General features: G+C 49.3%; 1 protein-coding gene across 5 annotated transcripts in view; it reads left to right on the top strand.

The window, feature by feature from the left end:
• The window catches only part of LOC123097254 (uncharacterized), a 36,345-nt gene that overhangs the window by 14,717 nt on the left and 4,320 nt on the right, over positions 1–17,308 (top strand). For all 5 annotated transcript variants that reach the window (XM_044518958.1, XM_044518957.1, XM_044518956.1 and 2 more), the window contains 2 exons: positions 25–115; positions 15,261–15,308. In XM_044518958.1, the coding sequence (XP_044374893.1) occupies positions 25–115; positions 15,261–15,308 (139 nt within the window). The remainder of the gene's footprint in view (positions 1–24; positions 116–15,260; positions 15,309–17,308) is intronic.

Raw genomic sequence — 17,308 nt, 5'->3', positions numbered from 1 at the left:
TTTTATCATTGGGATCTCCTGTAGGGCACCCCTATATGTTGGTCAGTCAGATGATTGGGATTGTTTTTGTTGTCTTCTCTGGGATCCAGCTCATGCTGATTGTGCTGTTCCACAGGTAATTATTTCTTGATTTTTTTAAGTAACGTATAGCATCTTAGCGAACTTAGTACTTAGTGGCAGCTACCGTAATGTAATTTCTAAGGTGTTACTATGAAATATTGTCTTAGTTCCTAGAATATATAAGAAATTACAAACATATGTACAAACGAATATTCTTTATTTCTGTAGTTAAGAAGTCATTCGTCACCAATTCTAGACTTGTATAGTGTTATCGAGAGTTCAAGGTGTAATTATTTTGCATGTAAGGTCCAAAATATCATCAACCTGTTGTATGTAACGGATATTTGCAGTGGCGGAGCCAAGGGGGGACGAGCAGGGGCCAGGCCATTTAGGCATACCCCCCCCCCCAATACATGCGCTCAAGGGCTGCAGCGAGGCAAGCAATAACGTAGCCCAACCCAACAACTCAGCCCATATACTAGCCAGCCCAGTATTGAACCTTTGTAGTCCACCCACCACTATCGAAGACAAACAGGCTGCTTGGTCCATGATACTAATGACAGATTATCGCTTATTTCGATCCCAACGCACTTCTCGCAGCGGCGGGCAGTTTGCCGGTTGGCAAATGGTGGGGCAGCGCCGAGCCTCGCAGCCGATCAACACCGACGGCCAAAGTTGTTAGGCCGCACCCGGCAACCACGAGGACACCCTAGAAAATTTGCGGTCAATCGCTCCTTCATTTATTTGTTTTGTGCGATAAGATTTAGATGGATAAGTGGCCAAGCATCAATTGCTCCAGGTTCGTTCATATGTTCCCGGTCGTCAGTATTCGTTTATTTGTTCTATGCTGTCAGTCGCTCCTTCGTCGGCGCTAGGATTTATCGATATAGATGGATCAGTATTGCTGCAATTTCAAGTATTGCTGCAATTTCAAGTTTGTTCATATGTTCCTGGTCGTCAATATTCGTTTATTTGTTCCGTGCGATACAATTTATGGTCAGTCGCTCCTTCGTCGGCGCTAGGATTTATCGATATAGATGGATCAGTAGCTGCAATTTCTATGATTTAGATGAAATTAATCACACGCAACAATTTCTTGTTTTATCCTCGCGATTTGATACCGCAAATTAGAATGATGCAATGATTCTACCATTTAGATTTAACTTGTTAACTGTGCATGGGTGTGTATAGTCGTGATGAGAAAAAACAGTCTATTTGATTCTTTGAGAAAACAATGAGATCCATGTTTAACTATCAAAATCACCTAATATATTTGCGACGTTATGTTTTTTTTGGATTGTCGGCTTTGGCCCCCCTATGTCTAAATCCTGGCTCCACCCCTGGATATTTGTACGATTGAAAGTATCTTGAGAAGAACAACTTTAAGTTCTTAGTCTATAGTCTCTATAATTGTTTTAGGTTTGTGATATTGTAAATTATTATTTAACTTAGTGCAAATTACTTCTACACAGAAAATTATACGTCTGTAGTTCCATTGTATTTTGTGTAATGGTTTTATTGTTAGAAGGTACTCTACTTTTTCAAGGATGCTCTAGCGGCTGCCTTGTTCTTAAACATGCTGTTGAACCGGTATGGGCCCCAGCCCATCTAGCTTTGTCACTTAGGGCCCAAGCCCATGTGGAGGTGCTGACCTAGAAGGGGCATCCAGTCCTCCCGTTCCTGTGTGAGCCGCCATACACACACGACACAGCCACAGACAGGGTGAGCCCGCGACTCAACATGGTATCAGACGGAGGCGAGGTGCTGGGGACGACGGCGACGGTGGCCTAGTCGTCGGCCGGCGGCGGAGACCGGCGAGGAGGCGGCGGCGCATCTGGGCGGGCGTGGCTGTGTGTGCGCGCACATGCAGCTGAGCGTCACAGCGTGATAGGAACCGAGTCCCTACTAGGACGAGCTCTTAGGTTATAGGGGTGGAAGGGGGCTTGGCGTGGAGGAAGGCGAGGTCGCTGGCGCGGGGCGCCGTTGCGCGCGTGAAAGAGAGAGGGAGAGAGAGAGATGGCGCAGGAGGCGGCGGCTAGGGTTAGGTCTCCTGGCTCCCTTCAGGAAGTCGAGCAAATACGATTGCTTCTGCTTAACTTCAAATGAGTCCTTACATGAGTTTATATCTCCAAATACGATAACTGGGCTAAGCCCCTAATAACGATAATATAACTGGGCCAGGCCCCTAACTGCCTGGGCTGTAGTATATGCCGGTCATAACATCTCTTCCCGCCTGCACAAACAGCTCGTCCTCGAGCTGCGGAACTCCTCGAAGGGATCAACGGCCGCCAAGCACTTCCGCATCAACTGGGGTGGGCAGGTCGCCGAGCCCGGCGGCGGCGGTGTCTTCCTCAATGTAGTCCGCAGCCTTCAGGTAGAAGAGTCGTGGGCAGACGTGGCCGGGCATGTAGGGCTCGCCGCAGTTGAAGCACAACCCTTGGCGGCGACGCTCGTGTTGCTCGGCGGGGTGAGCCGGCGGAACGGGCGCGCCGCGGAAGCCTGAGCAGGCCGACCCTGCGCGGGAACTTCCGGCCAGGGTGGCGGCCCAGCGGCCCGGGGCGGTGACGCCTGCTGGATGGCCACCGCGCGGCGCTCGAACGCGCGGGCGTAGTACATTGCCGTCTGGAGGTCCTGTGGCCCGCACATCTCCACGTCCACGCGGATGTGGTCCAGTAGGCCGCCGACGAAGAGCTCAGCCCGCTGACGAGCCGAAACGCCGGGGGCGTGGCACGGCAGTGCCTGGAAGCTGTCGACGAAGTCTTGCACTGTGGTGAGGAACGGAAGGCGCCCAAGCTCTGCCAGACGGCTCCCGCGTATAGGCGGACCGAAGCGCAAGAGGCACAGATCGCGAAAACGCTCCCATGGTGGCATGCCGCCCTCGTCCTGCTCGAGGGCGTAATACCACGTCTGGGCGGCGCCTCGTAGATGATAGGAGGCGATCCAGGTGCGGTCGGACGCAAGCGTGCGCTGCCCCCTGAAAAATTGGTCGCATTGGTTGAGCCAATTCAGGGGGTCGACGGTGCCGTCGTAGGTCGCGAACTCCAGCTTGGAGAATCTTGGCGGTGGCTGGCGTGGACGACGGGCGGGTATGTGCCATCCGCGCGGAACAGACAGGGCGACGGCGCCGAGTGTGCGGGCTGCAGAGTACCGCCATGGAAAAGGGGCCTGTCCACACCATCGTAGGGACCCGCGGCACCCGAGGACCCGCCGAGCTGCACGGTCGGGGGCGGCGCGGCGGTGACAGCACGTGCGGCTGTCCCGAGGCCATCGTGTAGACTGGCTCGATGGACCCGGCAAGCCAGGCCGGTAGCAAAGAGGGCGACGGGGGGAACCGGACCTGGTGGATGGGTCCAAGTGTGCGGGCTGTCGTCGTAAGGCCCGGCCCCGAGATCGCCGGTGGCGGCGGCGGCTGCTGCTGCGTCAGCGGCATGATGGATGCGACGGAGGTCGCCGGTGGTGGCGGCTGCCACGGGAGCTGCTGCGGACCCGTGATGGTGGTGACGGGGGCGGGCGGCTGCAGCCCATATTGCCCCGCGAGGAAGGTGCAGATGCCTTGGGCGGAGGAGCGGACATGATCGATCCCGAGACAGCTGATACCAGATTGATAGGAACCGAGTCCCTACCAGAACGAGCTCTTAGGTTATAGGGGTGGAAGGGGGCTTGGCGTGGAGGAAGGCGAGGTCGCCGGCGCTGGGGCGCCGTCGCGCGCGCGAGAGAGAGAGATGGCGCAGGAGGCGGCGGCTAGGGTTAGTGTCTCCCGTCTCCCTTCAGGAAGCCGAGCAAATATAATTGCTTCTGCTTAACTTCAAACGAGTCCTACATGAGTTTATATAATCTCCAAATACAATAACTGGACTAAGCCCCTAATAACGATAAGATAACTGGGCCAGGCCCCTAACTGCCTGGGCTGTAGTATATGCCGTTCATAACACGGCGGCTGGTTGGTTCCTGCGAGCTGGGGGCAGCGAGCTTGGTAGGAGAGGAAAGAAGAAAGGAGCTGCTGCGCTGCGCGAAGGGAGAGAAGAAGGGTCCTACTGCTGTTGCTTGCTCGCACTTGAGTGCGGCTGCTGGAGCAGAGGAGGTGCGGCTGGCTGCGGTTGCTGATTGCTGCAGATTGGTAAAGGAAGGAGAGGGGACGAACTGCTGCTGTATGCAGAGGAGAGGAAGGTCGTTCTAGAAGGAAGGCTGTGGAGGCTGCTCTTTTTTTTTTCCTTTTTTTTTGCGGGGGCTGCTCGTTGCTGCTTGCTGCTTGCTGTGCTGCGCTGATTTGGTGCTGCTGCTGATTGGAAAGGGAAGAGGAGGCAGCTGGGAGCCTGGGACTGCGCTGAATTGATGTTGCTTGCTGTTGGTGGTGAGAGGAGAAGGAGAGAGCTGCTGCTTCGTTGCTGTGGCGCTGTGGCAGAGGAGAAGGGGAGAAAAGAAGACTGTAGCTGCCTAAGCTGAGTTTGCTGTTGGTCTGCTGTCCTGCTGCTGAGGAAGGAAAAGTGGTGCAGTGTTGTGCCGCTGATTGAAAGGGGAAGTGGAGGCTGCTGTTCTGCTGGAGGAGTGTGGCTGGTGCTTGCTATTGATCGGATTCTGTTGTGTGCTGCGTGGAGCTGCTGCTAGCCAGAGGGAGAAAAGGGGACGGTGACTGAAATGAGAGGGAGAAAGAGGCAGTGACCGGAGGTGGTTGCAGAAGCAGAAATGAAAGGGAGAAAAGCGACTGGAGGTGGTTGCAGAAGCAGAAATGAGAGGGAGAAAGAGGTAGCGACTGGAGGTGGTTGCAGAAGTAGAGGAGAAATACAACATGTCTGTGGCAGAAACTGAAATGGTGAAGGAATTGGAGAGCCTCAAGAGGAAGGTGGAGGAAATCCAGGCTGACAAGTAAACAACCGAGGGGGTGACACGTGAGAAGGATGCTCAGACCGTTAAGTTGAGGGCTGAGTTGGAGGAGCTCCATGCTTTCAATATCATGCATGAAGTTTGGAGGCAGAGGCAGAGGAGTAGATGCTGCTGCCTATGGAGATTGCTCACTGGGCCTCCACTGATGAAGATAATCCGGAAAAGGCATCTCTTGCCACTAATGAAAATGGTCCAAAATGGGTTCTAGACTTTGGAGCATCTAAGCATGTTGCGGGTAAATCCGGTGTGTTTGACTCTTACAATAAGCAACCTCCTACTCACAAGGGCACTATACAAACTGCCGATGGTACAAAGCAACCTGTCATAGGGGTTGGCAAAGTACAATGTACTTCGAGCATCTCCCTATCCTCAGTTTTACATGTGCCAGCTTTTCCTGTCAACTTGGTCTCGATGAGTACTCTCATTGATCAAATAGACTGTCGTGTGATTCTTGACAACAAACGAGGCAGACGGTTGGTACTGGCACCAAGCGTAGGGGGCTCTGGTATATGGACCAGGAGGTGCAACCGGACTTGGTGTGTGCTGGGACCATGGAGAACAAGGAGAAGCAGGCGATGATTCATCACTGTAGGATGGGGCATGTATCTTTTGATAAGATGAGTAGAATATTTCCGGATGTTATGTGTGGCATAGGCAAGGGCAAGTTGACATGTGATGCTTGCGAATATTATAACGCCCACGATGCGGTTATATCTCCCACGTGTCGAGGCACGACTTAAAGGCATAACCGCATTGTAGGTATTGTCGCAAGAAGGGTCATCTTCACACAATCCCATGTAATGAACAAGAATGGGATAACGAGAGTTGGCTTACAATCGCCACTTCACACAATACATAAATTAATTCATACATCATCCAAAATTCACACATAGATCGATTACGGTCAAATCCAAATGAAAATAAGATAATCCCAAATGTTAGATCCCCGATCGTCCCAACTGGGCTCCACTACTGATCATCAGGAAATGAAACATAGTAACGACCACGTTCCTCGTCGAACTCCCACTTGAGCTCGGTTGCGTCATCTGCACTGGCATCATCGGCACCTGCAACTGTTTTGGTAGAATCTGTGAGTCACGAGGACTCAACAATCTCACACCCGCGAGATCAAGACTATTTAAGCTTATAGGAAAGGATGGTGTAATGAGGTGGAGCTGCAGCAAGCACTAAGCATATATGGTGGTTAACATACGCAAAAGAGAGCGAGAAGAGAAGCAACGCAACGGTCGCGAAGTTAGAAATGATCAAGAAGTGATCCTGAAACTACTTACGTTCATTCATAACTCAAACCGTGTTCACTTCCCGGACCCCGCCGAAAAGAGACCATCACGGCTACACACACGGTTGATGTATTTTAATTAAGTCAAGTGTCAAGTTCTCTACAACCGGACATTAACAAATTTCCATCTGCCACATAACCGCGGCACGGCTTTCGAAAGATAATACCCTGCAGGGGTGTCTCAACTTAGCCCATTATAAGCTCTCACGGTCAACGAAGGATAAACCTTCTCCCGGGAAGACCCGATCAGTCTCGGAATCCCGGTTTACAAGACATTTCGACAATGGAACAAGACCAGCAAAGCCGCCCGATGCGCCGACAAATCCTGATAGGAGCTGCACATATCTCGTTCTCAGGACACACCGGATAAGTCAAGCTACGAGTAAAATCAGGCCTCGAGTTTCCCCGAGGTGGCCCCGCAGGCTGCTCGGTTCGGACCAACACTCGAAGGAGCACTGGCCCGGGGGGGTTAAATAAAGATGACCCTCGGGCTCGCGAAAACCCAAGGGAAAAGGGCTTAGGTAGGCAAATGATAAAACCAAGGTTGGGCCTTGCTGGAGGAGTTTTATTCAAGGCGAACTGTCAAGGGGGTCCCATAAATCACCCAACCGCGTAAGGAACGCAAACTCAAGGAACATAACACCGGTATGACGGAAACTAGGGCGGCAAGAATGGAACAAAACACCAGGCATAAGGCCGAGCCTTCCACCCTTTACCAAATATATAGATGCATTAATTAAATAAGAGATATTGTGATATTCCAAAAAAATTCATGTTCCAATGGAACCAACTTCAACTTTATCTGCAACTAGCAACGCTATAAGAAGGGCTGAGCAAAAGCGATAATTTAGCCAAACAACGGTTTGCTAGGAAAGGATGGTTAGAGGCTTGACATGGCAATGTGGGAGGCATGATATAGCAAGTGGTAGGTAGCGCAGCATAGCAATAGAGCGAACAACTAGCAAAGCAAAGATAGAAGTGATTTCGAAGGTATGGTCATCTTGCCTGCAAGGTTCTCAGAGTTGTCGAAGGCTTGATCCTCATAAGCGTACTTAACAGGTTCCTCGTTCACGAACTTGTCTCCCGGCTCTACCCACAGCAAGAACATAAGCAATGGAACCACAATTAATCACGGGAAATGCACAAGCAACATGATGCAATACATGCATGATATGCGAGATATGATATGCGATGTGTATGCGTGCTCCGGAAGAAAAAGGATGAACAAGGCAGCAACTTGGCAAACCAAGTATGCCACTGGAAAGATGAGATGATTTCGGTCGAAATCAATATAAAGATCACCGGAAACGGATGCACGGTTTGCAAATGGCAAACAAAACAAGAATGACATAATACTGCGATTAACAGCAGGATAGCACTTAGAATACATCAAGTAACTATGCTATAGCACTCCAACATAGCAACAAAGCATATGGCAGTGATGTACTCAAGATGCTTAACAAAAGATGAACACTGAGCTACGGCTAGATCACAATATAAGAGGTTCAAACAAGCATGCCAAAAGTGCAAAAGATATCAGCTTCACAGACAGTGAAAATACTGAACATGGCTGAAACAGCATCAGGAAGCAATGTTCAGAGCAAGCAAAACACATGCTACAGGAACTTATCATAGCAAAACAAGGCATGGCATGAATCTACTAAATGCATAGAACAAAAGTCCCTTACTGATCATGAGCCAAAAAGGCATAGAAGATATGATGGCACCCATGTAAACATAGCAAGTTTCGTTAACAGGTTTCAGACTTGGCAGAAAACAGAGCATGACATTAACAGAATTATGAAGGTATCTTTGTGAGCTCGATTCACTCATCACAAAGCAATGCATGACAAAACAAGCATAGCTACAGCAAGATGGCATGTTCATGAAGCTAACCATGACAAGAGCAAGTTCATAGCATGTAAGGATCAACTACAACAACCTTGGCAAAATTGAATATCATGTTAACATTCTGCCAGGAACATTTTATAGCAAAAATAGAGCAAGATTAAGACATGCTATGGCACTCCATAATTGCAAACAGGGGCATGGATGGATAGAGGACAACTATATGTACAAAACATCCTTACTGAACATACTCAAAAGAAGCATGGATCTCACTGTAGACACATGGATACATGGCAACAAAATAACAGCAGGTAAAAGACTTAGCAAAATTCTAAGTCCCTCGAAACAGAAACATCACGAAGCCTAGTTTGCATGCTTGTGCTAGTCACCACATAGATCACAAAAATATATGGCATACACCTCTGTAAAGATGACATAGCATAGATCAAAACACCTGTAGAGCTCATGCCCATAAGATGCACACATCAAATGCAATAAAAATAACAAAACATCAAGTTCTGATAAGTAACAGCAGTAAACATCATATAGTACTCTTGCACCAGAGATTTGGGCATCAAGATGAACTTAAACGAGCATGGCACAATGGAACAAAATGAAGAGCATCTCGTGATGAACATTTTGATATATCACACGCATGAAACGGAGCAGTATGCAATGAGATATGATGCGATGAACAGGGCAACATAAAGTGATAAACTCTGGACTTAGAAGATTTCGGGGTCAACCTTATTTCCCAGATCTAGGGTTCTAGCACGACTCTCGAGGACCGCCGGAGTAGCCGCCGGAGGAGAGGGAGAGGGCGGCCGGAGGTGGGGGCTTGCCGGATCTGGCCGGCCGGACGATGAGGGGGCGACGGGGGCCGGCGGCGCGGGAGCCGGAGACGGGCGCGGCGGCTGGGCGCGGAGCCCGGGGCGGCGGCGGCGGCCGGCGGCCGGCGACGGAGGTGCGGGGCCGAGCGGGCGACGGCGCTCGGGCTCGGCCGGCGGAGGCGCGGGTCGGGAGGGCCGACCACGGGCCAGGCGGGCCGGCGGCGACGGAGGCGCGCCACGTGGCGGCTCCTGGCTGGCTCGGGTGCGGCGGCGGATGCGTCCGGCGCCGGGCGGACGTGTCCGGCGCACGGAGGAAGGGGGAGACTAGGGTTTTGCCCGAAAATTTCGGGATCACATATTTATAGGTAGGAGGAGGTAGGAGTGTCCAAATAAGGTGCGGTTTTCGCCCACACGATCGTGATCGAATGACCGAGAGCATGGAGGGGACTTAGATGGGTTATTTGGCTGTTTGGAGGGGGGTTTGGCTGCAACACACAAAAAGGCCTTTGCGGTTACCCGGTTAACCGTTGGAGCGTCAAACGACCTTCAAATGGAATGAAACTTGACAGGTGGTCTACCGGTGGTGTACCAAGGCCACTTGGCAAGACTCGGTCCATTCCGAGAACGTTTAACACCCGCTCACGAAAAAAGACAAGAGGGGGTGCGCCGGTGCATGTGGGAGTGTCGGATTGCAAAACGGACAACGGGGAAAATGCTCGGATGCATGAGACGAACACGTATGCAAATGAGATGCACAAGATGACATGATATGAAATGTATGACATGAACAAAATGCAAAACGAAAGACAACCTGACCACGAAGGGAATATCATAACACATAGCCGAAAATGGCAAGAGTTGGAGTTACAAATATGGAAAGTTACATCGGGGGTGTTACAAATATGCTAAACACACAAGAGCCTCGTATGCGAGTAAGGGACTTAGGAGCATATCTCCTTTTATGCTTGTTCATTCGGATGTATGAAAAAGCCCGGTCGTCTCAATGCATGGAATGAAGTACTTTGTTACCTTTATCGACTGCTATACTCGTATGACTTGGATTTATTTGATGCGTCACAAGGACGACGTGTTTAGATGTTTTCAAGATTTCCATGCCTTGGTGAAGAATCAATTTAAGGTGCAGGTGCAGGTGATCAGGACTAACAGTGGCACAAAGTATGTGAACAATATCTTTGGGGCCTTCTTGTCTGACCAAGGGATTCTTCATCAAACTTCTTGTCCAGACACCCCCCCTCAGAATGGAGTGGCAGAAAGAAAGAACCGACATATCCTTGAGGTTGCCCGGTCATTGATGTTTACCATGAATGTGCCCAAGTTTTTGTGGAGTGAAGCAATTATGACAGCCACATACCTAATCAACTGGACACCTTCAAGGATACTCAACATGAAATCTCCGTGTGAGTTGCTTCTTGGAGAAAATAAGTTTGTTGTTCGCCCAAAGTTGTTTGGCAGTACCTGCTTTGTTCGTGATCACCGACCTTCTGTTGGGAAGCTAGATCCGCGGGCAGTGAAGTGTGTTTTTCTGGGCTATGCTTCTAGTCAGCAGGGATACAAATGTTGGTGTCCCTCTAAGACGCAGATTTGTAAGTGTGGATGTCACTTTCAAGGAATCTGAGCCATTCTATGGTGAGCCAACATACCTGAGTCTGTTGTTTGCAGAGCTTGACCACCTGCACCCTGTGGAAGATGGTCAAGAGGGGGAGCAGGCCACTCATGGTGATCCTGAGGGTACTAACACTAATGGTGATGTGCAGGCTCGTATCCAGCCAATTGTGGTACAATTCAGACTGGTACTCTCACTGATGGTGATGTGCAGGTTCAGGTCCAGCCAACAGTGGGTTCCATTTAGATTGGTAATCTCCAGCTCCCTGTTCGAGATCGATGGCAGACGACTCCCCTAGTGTACTCTCGACGACAGCAACAAGTGCCACAAGTGCATGACTCACCTGACACTCATCTGGTATATTCTCGGCGGCAGCCACAAGTGCAGGGGGAGCAGCAAGGCAGTGATGCAAGCTCATCTGACACAGTGGAACTGCCTATTGCGTTGCGAAAGGGGACACGTGAAGCGGCACAAAAGGCTTTACCATCGGATGTTTTTGATGATCATGACATTGGAAATGTCTGTTATGAGGCTCTGTCTCCTTCCTATAGAGCGTATGTGGCGTCTCTTCAAACCGTGTCAATCCCAAAGGACTGGAAGACTGCAAAGCAAGATCCGAAGTGGCGTGAAGCGATGATAGAAGAGTTGGAAGCACTGAGGAAAAACAAGACGTGGGTGCTAACCACGTTGCCGGCAGAAAAGAAAGCAGTTAGTTGTAAGTGGATCTATACAGTGAAGCAGAATCCTAAGGGGAAGGTAGAACGGTATAAGGCCAGATTGGTCGTCAGAGGATATAGTCAAACTTATGGAATTGACTATGACGAGACGTTTGCTCCAGTGGCAAAGATGAACACAGTAAGAATATTGGTTTCCTGTGCTGCAAACTTTGGGTGGAAGTTGCATCAATTAGATGTCAAAAATGCCTTCTTGCATGGTGAGTTGCAGGAAGAAGTGTACATGGAGATACCACCAGGTTTTGGTACTTAAGAAACCACGGGGAAGGTATGCAGGCTGAAGAAATCCTTGTATGGACTGAAGCAATCACCAAGGGCATGGTTTTGATAGATTTAGGCGTGCTGTCCGTGGTATGGGGTACCGTCAGTGTAACGGTGACCACACAATGTTCTACAGACACTCTGGTTGGAAGATCACCATTCTTGCAGTTTATGTGGATGACATTATCATCACTGGAGATGATAAGGAGGAAATAGAGAGATTGAAGGGGTGTCTGAGTAAGGAGTTTGAGGTAAAGGATTTGAGCAACCTAAAATACTTCCTTGGTATTGAAGTGGCCCGGACAGAGAAGGGAATATCTTTGTGCCAACGAAAATACACCTCGGATCTCTTGAGTGACATGGGCATGATGGGATGTCGTGTAGCCCCTACTCCGATTGAACAAAATCATCAAGTGACAGCACAATCAGGAGAACTGTTGAATAACGAAGATTATCAGAAACTGGTTGGGAGGTTATTGTACTTGTGTCATATCAGGCCTGATATTACGTATGCTGTGGGTGTGGTGAGCAGATACATGCATGAACCAAGGAGTGGGCATCTTGATATTGTGCACAGAATTCTGAGATACTTGAAGGAGACTTCGGGTAAAGGGTTGTGGTTTGCGAAAAGTGGACATCTTGAGGTGGATGTCTATAGTGACTCTGATTGGGCCAGTTGTCAAGATGATAGAAGATCAACTTCTGGCTACTGTTTGTTTGTGGGAGGAAATTTGGTGTCATGGAGAAGCAAGAAACAGACGGTTGTGTCTAGATCAACAGCAGAAGCTGAGTATAGAGCATTATCTCAAGGTTTGGGTGAGATGCTTTGGGTGAAGTATGTACTGAGCGAGTTGAAACTTCTGAGGAAGGGACCCTTGAAGGTGTGGTGTGACAATCAGTCAGCTATAGCCATTGCTAATAACCCATTTCAACATGATAGGACAAAACATGTGGAAATTGATCGCTTCTTCATTAAGGAGAAACTTGATGCGTGGATCATCAGCCTTACTCATGTCAGCACCGGACAGCAGTTTGCAGATTGCTTGACAAAGGGACTGGGAACAAAGAACTGTAACTTAGCATGTGACAAGATGGGAATGATAGACATCCACCACCCATCTTGAGGGGGAGTGTTGAACCGGTATGGGCTCCAGCCCATCTAGCTTTGTCACTTAGGGCCCAAGCCCATGTGGAGGTGCTGACCTAGAAGGGGGCATCCAGTCCTCCCGTTCCTGTGTGAGCCGCCATACACACACGACACAGCCACAGACAGGGTGAGCCCGCGACTCAACACATGCTGTACAATACTTTTCCTTGGTATTCTAGAGCAAAAGAAGCCAATATTTAAGCATACCCCCATGCTTCCACTATTTTTGTGGCTGCGATTACATTTTCTGATGTAGGGTGGATACCCTAGGGCCGATCTTTCACGATTGGGGCGGATCCTACGAAGAACACGAGGGGAAAACGAGAGGAAACATAAAGAGTGATACAAGATTCAAACTTCGCACTTGTTGCAAGTTGGTTGGTTGAGGCAAAGTTTTAATAGCATTGATCTTAGATTCATCGACATGAACACCCTTAGAAGACACAACGAAACCCAAGAAAACGAGCTTATCAACACCAAAAAGGCATTTGTCCATATTAGCATAAAGGCGCTCTTTTCTAAGAGTTTGCAAAACGGTTCTAAGATGTTTGACATGGTCTTTGATAGATTTGCTAAAGACAAGAATATCGTTGAAATAGACCACAACAAATACGTCAATGTATGGGCGAAGGACGAAATGCATCACACGCATAAAGGTGCCGGGTGCTTCGGATAAACCCATTGGCATGACCAGCCATTCATATAAGCCAAACTTGGTTTTAAAAGCGGTTTTCCATTCATCACCTTCTTGGATGCGTATTTGATAGTAGCCACTTTTAAGATCAATTTTAGAGAAAATTGTGGCTTCGCTAAGCTCATCTAGCATGTCGTCTAAGCGTGGAATGGGGTAGCGATATCTAACCGCGATAGCATTGATAGGACGACAATCGGAAGACATGCGAAATGTACCATCTTTCTTGGGAACAAGAATTACCGGGACGGCTCAAACTTTCTCGTACATGGCCATTGTCGATGAGTTGTTGTACTTGCCGTTGGATCTCCTTGGTTTCCTCGGGGTTGACGCGGTAGGGAGCCTTGTTAGGAAGAGGTGCTCTGGGGATGAGGTCGATGCGGTGTTCGATGCCTCAAAGAGGAGGTAGACCCAGAGGTAGCTCGTCGGGGAATACATCTTGGCATTCCTGCAATAGAGAAGATAACACTAAAGGTAGATTGTGAGAGGTGTTAGTTTTAGGTGCCTCGTCCTTGCATAATAGGACATAGCGCATAACACTTGATGGGTTCTCACAGACTTCTCTCATCTCACTTTTGGTAGCGAATAACACTAGGTTTTTCTTGTCACTCATCGTGGAGGCACTCAATTTAGGCTTGTGGCGCTCACTCTCTTTTTGGTGGTTCGCTCTCACTATTCTCTCCACGATGGTGTGTTGCTTGCTTGTCGGCGATCACTTGGCTTGGAGACATAGGTCGTAGCACGTACTCCTCCCCTTTCATCTTGAAGCTATAGTGATTGGTTCGCCCGTTGTGGATGACGCCATGGTCAAATTGCCAAGGTCGTCCAAGTAGGCGGTGGCAAACGGACATAGGAACAATGTCACACTCCAATGTGTCTTCGTATGCTCCGATCTTGAAGGAGACTTGGACCATGTGTTCCACTGGAATTGTGCCGGAGTCGCTAAGCCATTGACCTTGTAGGGATGCGGGTGCTTCATCTTGACCAATTGGAGCTTGGAGCATAGTTCTTCACTTGCCAAATTATGGCAACTTCCTCCGTCGATGATGACCTTCACGGACCTTCCATTGATGCCCGCCTTGGTGCGGAAGATATGACATCTTTGGTCTTCGTCTTGTTGATGTTGAAGAGTCAAGACCTTGGAGACAACTAGAGCGGGCCTTGAATCTTCGTCACAAAAGACTTGGTCATCTTCATCTTCATTCACTTGCTGGTGCATAGCCACATTCTCAAGGGCTTCCATTTCTCCTTCACTCATGGAGTCGTACGTACCGTCGTCGTTGAGAATCATGGTACACTTGTTGGTACACTCGAAGGACTTGTGGCCTCGGCCGCCGCATGTGAAGCATTTGATGGAACTTGTCTTGATGGTCTCATCCGATGGTGTTGTAGATGATGAAGCTCTCGGCTTGAAGTTGTTTGTAGTAGGAGGACGACTTGAAGTTGTCGAAGTTTTCTTGTAACTTGACTTGTCGCTGTTGCTTGTAGAAGGTTTGGTTGAGGTAGAAATTGGTAGGCGTTGAAGCTTGATTGTATGAGCCATATGTTTTGGAAGAGTACTTGGCATATTTGAAGTCATCTTGCACTTGTCGCTTCGCTTTAGAAGAGCGGTTGACCAACAAGGCACGAATCTCGTCCATTCTTGCATTGTTCTCTTGTTTTTGTTCGTTGAGCTTGTTTTGAATACTCGTTAGAAACTGCTTCTGCTTCGAATATACAATGTATAGCCGATAACTCAGGAAATCCTGCTGGTTTCTGGTCATCTACTAGTACACAAAATTTGGTTAACCTATTATACGTCCCGAAATGCTGTAGAGTTGATCGTACACATGTTACTTCAAAGTGATGCCTTTTAATTTCTTGAAATATTATCGTTTTCTGCAGGAGTTGGATACAGATGAAGTCTTAAAGCAGCTGAAGTATGTAAATGCGGTAAAATTTCATCCCTAAAAACCAGTGCATTTTATTTAGTTTTATTATGGATTCTAAAAGTGTTTCTTTTCGGTTTTTGGGTACAAGCCTATGCACATTAGAAAGGACAAGAAGTTTCTTGAATCAGGAAAGGGGTGAGCCTCTCTGTTTTGTAGGATTCCAAAAATGTGGGAATAGGAAAAAAGTTACATAGGATTGCAGTGGGAATCAGGAAAGGGGTGAGCCTCTCTGTTTTGTACGAGTCAATGAAAGTTTTCCTGTGAAAATTAATTCAAATGAGCCCACAGGAAGAAGTGCTATGGATTATAATCCTACAAATCAAACAACCCACAAAGGAAAAGTTCATAAGGATTACAATCCTCCAGAATTCCTATGGAAATCCTTTAAAACCAACAGATCCTGCCATTTGAGAGTAGCGTTGGGACCGACCAGCCTACATTAGGGGTATTCGAAATAAGGTTTAGAGAAACCATTCAAAATGGTTTCAGAGAAGTGTTAAATGGGTGAACTCCAGACGTATATATGTGCATCACCGTTTGCACTTGGTGGGTTCAACCCGGATGATCGCCCCTCATTTACATCATAAATCTGCGCCTCACTGGTTCTCTTGATGAACCATCCTTAGAGCATGGTACTCTGCTCTAAAGTAGATTGCGCCATGTATATTACTGGCCTCTAGTCATTTACTCTAGATGTTATCTTTGGTTTAGGGAGCTAAGATTATAAACAGAAAGATTAATTTGTATTCAAAGACATGTGGAATCTAAATAATATGTTTAGATTCCACTTTCTTTAAATAATATGTTTCCTGGTCTAAAATAAAGTGGAATCTAAAATGTCTGAAGAATAAAGGAAGTGGTGGTCTAAACACAAAGAGTGTAACTGTTAGAAACTAGGGTTCTACCGGGTCTAGGCCGGAGGTTGTAGGGGAAGGAGGGAGCTGGTCGTGGACGCACTCGCAGCCGCCGGCGGCTGGCCGCCGTCATGCGCGAGGAGGCGGCGGCTGAGAGGGAGATGGCGTAGGGGAGGCGGCGGCTAGGGTTAGGTCTCCCGGCTCCCTAAGGAAGCCGAGCAAATATGATTGCTTCTTGCTTAATTCCAAAACAGATCCTTACACGAGTTTATATAATCCTCCTACTAAGATAATTGGGCTAAGCCCCTAATAAAGATAAGATAGACTGGGCCACAACTAACTGGGCTAAACACCTAATATGCCGGTCATAACATTTCTCCCCGCCTGCACAAACACCTCGTCCTCGAGCTGGAAGGCGGGGAAGCGCTTGCGGAACTCCTCGAGGTGATCAACCGTCGCCAAACACCTTTGTGGCCGCTGGGGCGGGCAGGGCGCCGAGCCCGGTGGCGGCGGCTGCCTCCTCAATGTAGTCCACAACCTCCAGGTAGAAGAGTCGTGGGCAGACGTGGCCGGGCACGTAGGGCTCGTCGCAGTTGAAGCACAACCCTTGACGGCGACGCTCGAGTTGCTCGGCTGGGGTGAGCCGGCGGAACGGGCGTGCCACGGTCGCGGCGAGGGGTGCCGCGGAAGCCTGAGCAGACCGACCCTGCGCGGGAACGTCCGGCCAGGGTGGCAGCCCAGCGGCCCGGGATGGTGACGCCTGCTGGATGCCACCGCGCGGCGCTCGAACGCGCGGGCGTAGTACATGGCCGTCTGGAGGTCCTGGGGTCCCCGCAGCTCCACGTCCACGCGGATATGATCCGGTAGACCGCCGAAGAAGAGCTCGGCCCGCTGCCGTCACGCCGGGCGCGTGGCACGCCATGGCCTGAAAGCGGTAGGTGAAGTCCTGCACCGTAGAGGTGAAGGGAAGACGACCCAACTCCGCCAGCTGGCCCCCGCGTATCGGCGGTCCGAAGCGAAGGGAGGCAGAGCTCGCGAAAACGCTCCCATGGAGGCATGCCGCCCTCGTCCTGCTCGAAAGCGTAATACCACGTCTGTGCGGCGCCTCAGAGGTGATATGAAGCGAGCCAGGTGCGGTCCGACGCGA

This window comes from Triticum aestivum, chromosome 4D (assembly GCF_018294505.1).
Source record: "Triticum aestivum cultivar Chinese Spring chromosome 4D, IWGSC CS RefSeq v2.1, whole genome shotgun sequence".
NCBI classification, from domain to species: domain Eukaryota; kingdom Viridiplantae; phylum Streptophyta; class Magnoliopsida; order Poales; family Poaceae; genus Triticum; species Triticum aestivum.
Note: the sequence above shows the minus strand (reverse complement) of the source record. Positions and strands in the feature narration are given on the sequence as shown.